We start from the raw sequence: 8,911 nt of genomic DNA, 5'->3' as shown, positions 1-8,911 counted from the left end.
AGGCTATTTCAGAAAAAGGGGCAGGCCTTCCCAAGAACGAGGAGGCAATCTTATGGCATGGGTGTATATATTTTTGCAGTGGCCCAGCATGTGCAAAGGCTCTGTGGTAGGATGAATCAGTCTTAGGACAAAGAGAAAAGTGGGTGGAGCCTTTTAGGCCCTGGAGCAGGCGGTAGAGGGGTTTGGATTTATTGCAGAAGTAATGGGAAGAGTTTAAACATGGGGGCTCTTTTAACTCATGTAAAGAGGATTCTTAGAGTGCTGTGTGAAAGGACATGGGAGCCAGGGAAGAGTGCAGGAGAACCATTAGGAAGGCTCCTGAAAGCTTGTGAGGGAAAGGGGCTGGCACGGCGGTGCAATGAGGATGGAGAGCAATTGAGTCCACAGGTGTTTTGGAAGAAGAACCAACAGGACTTGAGTTGAGTGTGGCAGGTAAAGAGAAAAAAGAGTCCAGAATGATGTCAAAGGCCCCGTGGATGCTGAGGCCACATTCCGAGGAAGGGAAGACTGGATAAGGAGCATGTTGAGCCGACGAAATCACGAGTAAAGGGGTTTTTTAAGCAGCCGTATTGAGTTATAATTTACAAACCATACCATTCATTCAAGTATATAATTCAATGATTCTTAGTAAGTTTGCAGAGTTGTGCAACCATCGTCATAATCCAATTTTAGCACATTTCCATTTCCCTAAAAAGATCCTTTGTGCCTATTTGTAGTTACTCCCTGTTTCTACTCCCCACCCTTGAGCAACAACCAAGCTACTTGCCATCTCTATGGATTCACCTATCCGGGCATTTAATGCAAATGGAATATGCTATTCGTGACCTTTTTGTGCCTGGCTTTTCTACTACGTATATTTTCCAGGTTCACCGTTACTATGATACGTACCAGTACTTTGTTCCTTCTCATTGCCTAATAAGAGATATGTTTCTTCACCATGGCCAGTAAATGAGTATGGCTAGACATATTTTGTTGATGGACCCTCGAGAGTCTAATTTGGGATGTACTGAGTTTGAGGCACCTGTGCTGCATTCAGGTGGAGGGGTCGAGTAGACATTTGCATGAATCTGGACCTCAGGGAGTGGTTTGGGCGGGCATTACAAATTCACAAGTCATTAGCATGAAATGGTATTTTTAAGTTATTAGAATGGGGAGTCACTGAGGATAAAGAGAGAAAGAGGACTCAAAGCTTGGTGCCAGGGAATGCCGTCATATCCATGTCTTGTAGAGTATTTTTCAGAGTTGTAACTTGTTTGAATAGACTGATGGATTGACCTTCAGATTTTTTTTTTTTTTAATGAAGGAATAAAAACAACTTGACATAAGCATGCATGTGTATTGTATACATTGTAACATAAATGATGGATGTTTTCACAAAGTCAGATCAGTGCAACATTCCATATTCTTTGTTTCCTTTTGTCACATGGGAATAAATATAAAGTGAAATGATTGCTCTTAAAATTGAGATTAGACCATCTACGTCTCAGGTTTTGCAGTAGCTGCAGTGCTTCATGTATAATGAAAACATCTAGCCACAGGGGAAAAAAAAATAAAAGTATTCATCAAAGCATATACAAGGGCAAGAAGGAGAAAATGCGTGTGTGGCCCCTGATGTGACCGCCCTGCATCCAGGCTCTGCATTTAGGCCTGACGCCGGCAGGGCAGCACCTGGTGGGGCCCCGGTGGGCGACGACCTGAGGAGTGAACAGGCGCGCGGTGGGTTTCGGACTGTGCTGCTCTCAGACGCTGCACTCCTGCATCCTTAACGTTTTTCAACTTTTTTTTTCCCCCACCAGATTTTCTTCTAGAATATTTCCAATCCTCTATTCTAGTCTAGTAGAGAATTGGATTTCCGAATAGGTTAAGAGTTCTGGTTAAGAGTATCGATCCGCCCTTCCTTAGGTTTTATAAATGCCCTGTGATGGGCGGGGGCGGCCGGTGGCCATCGGCATTCAGAAGGACCAGTTGGCAACGATAGGTAGTTAGCCGTTTTGTGAGTTTCATTCCTAGAATAAATTTTGTCAGTGAAGTGGAACACTAGTGTTCTTGCTTCTTCCTGCTCCGTACATTTGTCTCAGAATCCAGGAGAGCCGGAACTGTTTATCTTTTATCTGCCATAGTGCCTGGCCCAGAAGCCTTGCTAAATATTTGCATTGGATCGCCAAGTGACTTTGTGCATAGTAGTGTTTGTGGATGCGTGTCCTCTGTAGCTCTGGGCTGGGAACGATTTGTGTCCTTGAAGAGCTGCCCCATTTGTTTATTTTTGATTTGCTTTTAGATACTTTGCTGCAAGAATGTAAGATGGATCCAGAAGAGCAGGAGCTATTAAATGATTACAGATACAGAAATTACTCTTCGGTGATCGAAAAGGCTTTAAGAAATTTTGAGTCCTCGAGTGAATGGGCTGATCTCATATCTTCACTGGGCAAACTCAACAAGGTATGTGGGGTGTAGAATATTTGGATTACGTAGAGGCACAAACACAGCTAACACAGCTGTCTTTTATTATTTTAAGGGATTGTCATTATGACACTGATTATAACAATTAGAAAATGCAGGTAAGAAAACCGCCCATAATTCAGTCACCCCGTCACCTGCTTTTAACCTATCAGTGTGCATACCTCCTTCCAGCTTTTTTTTTCTGAGGATAGGATTACAGTGTGGATATAGCTGAACGGCCTTTTCCTCAGCAATACTTAGATCTAAACAAGATCAACTTTAAAATTGTCCAATCAGTTATTCAAAGATGAATCACTCATCATGTACTGCTGAGAATTTTTATGGCTTTTTCTTCTTTGGTCTACTTTTTTGACCATTTTATTGCTAATTGGTAACTCCTAGAAGAATAAAGGATGAAATAAATATCGAATTCCGTCCAGAAATTGTGTGTGTGTTCGGACGAGGAGAAAGGAGTCAGGTCTGGGAAGACCAAAACTGGTTGGACGCAGGTGGGCTTGACCTTGTGTCCTGTAGATGAGACCATTGTATTTTCCCATCCTGCCCAGAAGGAGGATGACACAGTGGTGCCCGAGCACTCAGATGACCACTGTGACCCGCAAGTAGAAGATATCTGGGCTCGAAGTGGCTGTGCCCGGCTCTGCTGCTGTCTGGCCAGGGCTCCTAGCTGGGATACCTGACTTCAGACACCAAATACCATGAGGGAGTTGGAAAGTGCCCAGTCCTATGCCTCAGATCTGGTCAAGGTCACAGACACTGGAGGGCTCTAACAAACCTCACTGAAGAGAAAGAATTTCTCCATTTACCTCTTCAGGGAACGGGGGCGGGGGAGGGTCAGCAGGGGAGTGAAGAATGCCAGCAGCCCGACCACAGGCATAGCGCCTGGGCAGCACTTCAGCATCGACCGCCAGGAAGCAGCTGTCACCACCCGCAGATGGCTGTCAGCAGAGACAGGCGGTTATTACAGGTAGTGGCTGGGAAGCTGCATGGTGTCTTGCAAGGTATATTTCAACATGTGAGCGTCATGGCCGGGTCAAATGCAAAAAAAGAACAAATCCGAGCTGGAGAGTTCTTTGGGTTTAGAACTCTAACTCGGGAATTCTCAAGCTGAAGAGAACACACGCTGTCTTGCCTGAAGGTGGGCTCCTGTTTTGGGGGAAAGGGAGAAAGAAGTGTTGGAATGGGATCTAGGCATATTCAAGTTCTAGAAGTTTCTCTATGTTAGTACTCGATTCTCCTGGAATCTAAAAATAGCATACTTATTTAGGGACAGGGTGTGTTCTTTTTTTTCGTTGTTCAGATAAAATTCACCTAACATAACCTTTACCGTTTAACCATCTTAGAGTGTGCAGTTAGGCGGCTTTCAGTATGTTCACGATGTTGTGAATCACCACTGAGCCAGAACATTTGTGCCACCCCTGAAGGAAGCCCTTCTCACCCCTCCCCCTCTGCAGCCCCTGGCAGCCACTGATCTATTGTCTGTGTCTGTGGACGTTTCATGTAAATGGAATCATACACTATGTGGCCTTTTGTGTCTGGCTTCTTTCATTGAGCCTGTTTTCACAGTTCACGTCGTAGTATGTGTCAGTATTTAATTCCTTTTTCATGGCTGAATAAATATTCCATTGTAAGGATAGACCACATCTTGTTAATTCATCACTTGATGACTTGAGTTTCTACCTTGCAGCTTTTGTGAATAGTACTGTCGTGAACATTCGTGTACAGGTTTTTGTTTGAACACTTCTTTTCACTTCTTTTTAGTGTATATATATATACACCTAGAAGTGGAATTAAAATGCAGGTTATTGAGTACAATTGTGACCCTTTAAGGAGCTTTGAGAGCATTGACCATTCATTCATTTGCTATCCATCTGAGCACCTACAAACTGCCACTGTGTCCCAGGTACCAGGGTACAGTAGAGAACAAAACCAGTGTGACCCCACGTTGTGGTGGGGATCATGGGGAAGCTGGTAAACAAAATATATGGCATTGTAGACACTGCCAAGTGCCGTGGGAACAGTAAGGAAAGCGGGGGACGGCGAGTGTTGGGGGATGGTACGATATTAAATGGGATCATCAAGGAAGACCTTGCTGAGAAGGTGCCAGGTGACCAAGTACGGGGCCTCTGGTATGTCTGAGGCTGGTGAGGTTGTCACAAAGCAGACGAGGGGTCGGGAGAGCTTGGGAGACAAGGCCGCAGAGCCTAGGGCTGGGAAGGGTGTCTGATCTTGCAGAGTTTTAAAACTGAAGTGCGAGTGGTCACTGACTTACCAGGAGCCCTGCAGGGGGGAGGGGGCTGAGCAGAGACACGAGGCCTGGCTTCCCTGTTAACTGCTGGATCCGTCTCCAGCTGCTCTGCTGGGGTACAGAACAGGCCGGGTCAGGGAGGCTGGGATGGGAGATGGTTCTGGAGCTGTTGCTGGGACAGAGATAGGCCGGTGGGCGGGGTTTGGATTCTGAATGTATGTGAAGGTGGAGCTAACAGGACTTACCGGTCATCGGATGTGGGTTATAGGAGAAAAAGCGCGGATCAAGGACGACTCACAGGTTTTCTCCCAGCTTCTCAGCTGGAGACTCAGGACGGGATGGGGAGGCTGACGGAGCCGGCGCCGTGGGTGGGCAGGGGCCCAGCGCTTTGGGAAGGGTGAGTGAGGCACCGGTCAGTGTCCATAGGCAGTTGGTTATGAGTCATATCAGAGAAAAGTTTAAAAGGACAACTCTTTGTTACAGTTGATACTCAATTAAAGGTGATCCCATTACAGTGTCCCCACGCTTGAGCTTCCTGTCTGCTGCTATGATTAGGCAATGAGTAAAAACAGCCCCTTTGAAATTTTGCAAGATGTTGGTGGGATGAGTATAACATTGTCCCTACCTAGCCCTGCCTATGACAGGTGACATTCATAGAGAGCATACTGTGCGCTAAGGACCGGACGTGCATTACTGTATAATACTTACAACCTATCTTGAGATTGTTCTCAGATTAAGCAAATGGAGCAAGACCACAGCCACTGAGTGGCAGAGGGAGGGCTCACACCCCGGCCACCTGGCTTCAGAGTGCGGCTCTTGAGCTTTTGTCATGTCATTTTCTGTATGGCTCCCGTAAGGGTCAGGGTACACCTCTTTGCTGTTGGGCATTGTCTTCATTTTCCAAATGTGGTAGGTGCCACTATTGCCGCATTTACCGACGAAGGTTAACTAACTTGCCCAGTGTCATATGGCTGTGATTTTTAGGAGTTGAATTCTATCCTCCAAAGAAGATATGTCGGAGCCCTTACCCTCAGCCCCTCAGAGTATGACCTTATTTGGAGAGTGGGTCTTTAAAGAGCTGACCAAGTTAACATGAAGTCATCCAGAGTGGGCCCTGATCCAGTAGGACTGGTGTCCTCATAAAAAGGGGAAATTTGGGCACAGACAGACATGCACGTGGGAAGACGCTGTATGAGGATGACTACAGAGACCAAAATGCCAGAGATTGCCAGCAGACGGCCAGAAGCTAGACAGCAGCCTGGAACAGATTCTCCCTCGCAGCCTCAGGCGGAGCCAGCCCTGCCGACACCTTGATCTTGGACTCCAGTCTCCATTTCGGGATATAAGCCGTCCGATGCGTGGTGCTCTGCTACAGCAGGTCTAGGAAGTGGATAATGGTAGAACCAAGACATGTGGAACCCCTAGGTGCTGGGGACACGGCATTTAACGCCAGATCCTGCTCTCAAGGAACGTGAAGCTTTGGCGACAGGAGACAGACAACACATAAATGTGCGCTGTTGGGTCTTGACTGCTAAGGAGAAAGATAAACCAGGGAAGTGGGGTGGTGAGGAAGGAGGATGGGGCGCTAGCTGAGACAGAGATGGCTCTCTGATAATGTGACATTTGTGATATTAGCAGAGGCACGGATGCAGCGAGCAAGCTGGCAGGGAGGCCATATGGGGCATGGGCTTGTGTCCAAGATACTGTAGCGGGAGGGTGTGGCTGGGGTGGAAAGGTGACAGGAGATGAGGGAGGAGAAGTAGCCAGGGCAGATGATGGGGTGTTGTTCTGTGAGGGTGGGAAAGCCAGGCAGCTTCCCAGAAGGCTTTGAGCAAGGTAACTGCTGCCTTACCTGTTAGGTAAGGGGAGTCAGCCCGTGTGTGGGAGCCTGCCAGGGTTGGCAGTGGGCAGCTTTAGCACCTAGATCAGTGTTACTGGCACTGGAGAGAGCAAGCCTCCATCATTAGCGATTACTTCTGCTTTAGTGAAGATTAGATTTCTTGGATTCATGCATGTATACACATTCAGTGAGTATATTAGTGATGAATGAGTAAAAAAATCTTTATAATGCAAATAGAAGCAATACTGCAGTGTACAAAGGTTAGGTCAGGATGCCTTCTACTTAAAGTGGATGATTGCAGGTTATAAAACAAACCATAGGCAGAACAGAAGGCTCATCTGGCGCAACTCTTGACAAATGAGAAAACTAAGCCCCGAAAGGTCTTGATTTGTCAGACTATATACAAGTGTTAATTGTATCCTTTTAAAAATTTGTTAAACTTTCAGTATCATTGGAATTTTTCTGTATTAGAGAAAAGTTTATCTTTTATAGTTTTTAGGCAAATCAACATGGATTAGGGTAATTTTTACTTGTTTATCTGAGGCTTCAAACCATCATCTTGCACTGGATAGTTTTAGATAAATTTTAATCACCAAGTGTATTTTGAGCTCTAGGAACCCAACCCCTGTACCAAGCCTGGATTATAACTGTGGAAATGAAGGATAGTAGAAATTAATAAACTGTACATTAAAAAAGTTGTCACTAAAACTTCTCTTTAAAAAACGTCCTAACGGTCCTGAATGAGCTGCTTTTTTTGCTCCTTTTATTCAATATGCTGCAGTTTCATGAAATGGCCAGAACACCAGTGACATGAGTACCAAGGGAAATAGGAGGGTGTCGTTACATGTTTCAGCTTCTGAAATCTCATTGCTTGATTACGAACGCCTCCTTTTTAAAGCATAGCGTCCTCGTTGTGGCATTTCAGACTAGCACTGTGGCACTGTGAGAAGAATGTGGGCTGGAGCTGGGAGACCAGGGAACTGTTCTGGCCCTTTGCAGATCAGCTCCAAGACCTCTTCCACCTGAGAACTCGAGGGGTCTGAACTGGATCTTGATTTTTACCCTAGCCCTGGTCACCTGCATTTCTCTGTTCAACAGTGTTAGGTCAGATAAAGCATCATTAGCTTGCTCAAGCTGCTCTAACAAAATACCACAGACTCAGTGACTTAACAGGAATTAACTTTCTCACCATTCTGGAGGCTAGAAGACCAAGCTCAGGGTGTTGGAAGATTCGGTTTCTGGAAATGAAGGATAGTAGAAATTAATAAACTGTACAAGCTCAGGGTGTTGGAAGATTCGGTTTCCTCGGAAGCCTCTCTCCTTGGCGTGTAGACGGTGCCTTTCACTGCGTCCTCACATGGTCTTTCCTCTCTGTGTCTCTGTCTCGATCTGTCGTCTTAAAAGGACACAGTCATATTGGATTAGGGCCCACCCTAAGGACCTCGTGTTAATTACATCTTTAAAAGCCCTGTCTTCACATACAGTCACAGTCTGAGGTGATGGAGGTTAGGGTTTCAGCACGAATTTTGGGGGCTGTTATAATTTGGCTCCGTAACAAGATCTGACAAGAAAGTGCAGTTGTCTCTCCATGTACGGATTATTTTAAAACTCATTTCTGACGGGAGCCCGGATGGTTTTTCATCATGTGCCTTATGGAAGGGTAGAGAGTTATTTATTTAATTTATTTTTCCTGCCTGAGAACACCATGAAGACCGTCAGTTTTCATGTGCAGTGACACAATGTGTACCTGGAACTTCTTAGTCACTCTGGACAGGCTGTGCAGTTGCCTTGGTCCGCTCGGGGTGCTGCACCTCACAAGCTCTGCACCAGCCTCTTTGTGGGTGTCTTTGTGGGGGGCTTATCCCTCCAGGGTGGGCTTTCCCATGGGTCACCTTGCAAGGACCCTTTCCGTCCTCTTCCCCAGCCTCTTCCTCCTCCCACCGAGATGCCATTTAAATCATTGTTCCTGATCCCCACTTGACCAGACTGAGTAGCAAGTGACCTGGAGTAGGGCCGTGAGTGCCTCTCAGCCTACATAATGCTTGGTTGTCTTGTCACCTTACTTTTAGGACTCCATCTATTAGAGTATCATACCTCGCTTTGGGGCAATTATGTTAGTCATTTCCCAGCAACTTTTTGCCGCCATCTGTGGCAGTGACCTTGAGGCAGAAGTTGTCAGATGAGTAGGGTGTTAGGGACATCGTGGAAAGATGTGGGCCTTAATGCCTCCTGAGTAGAGACGTTATGCCTTCTTAATGCCTCTGAAAAGATATTGGAAATTACTGACTCTTCACTTTTGAGTAGAGAAATCCTGAGCCGTTGCAGGAGAGAGCGAGGCCCATTTGTTCCTGGCAGTGTTCTAAGAC

At 46.1% G+C, this 8,911-nt stretch overlaps 1 protein-coding gene across 1 annotated transcript in view; it reads left to right on the top strand.

The window, feature by feature from the left end:
• Positions 1-1,943: 1,943 nt before the first annotated feature.
• Positions 1,944-8,911, top strand: part of DOPEY2 (dopey family member 2) — a 79,425-nt gene continuing 72,457 nt past the window's right edge. The window contains exon 1 of the mRNA XM_025050184.1: positions 1,944-2,439. Within this exon, the coding sequence (XP_024905952.1) occupies positions 2,194-2,439 (246 nt within the window). The 5' untranslated portion in view covers positions 1,944-2,193. The remainder of the gene's footprint in view (positions 2,440-8,911) is intronic.

The sequence above is a fragment of the Pteropus alecto genome, unplaced genomic scaffold (assembly GCF_000325575.1).
Source record: "Pteropus alecto unplaced genomic scaffold, ASM32557v1 scaffold97, whole genome shotgun sequence".
NCBI lineage: Eukaryota > Metazoa > Chordata > Mammalia > Chiroptera > Pteropodidae > Pteropus > Pteropus alecto.
The sequence above is the reverse complement of the archived record's forward strand: the minus strand, read 5'-3'. Positions and strand labels throughout refer to the sequence as shown.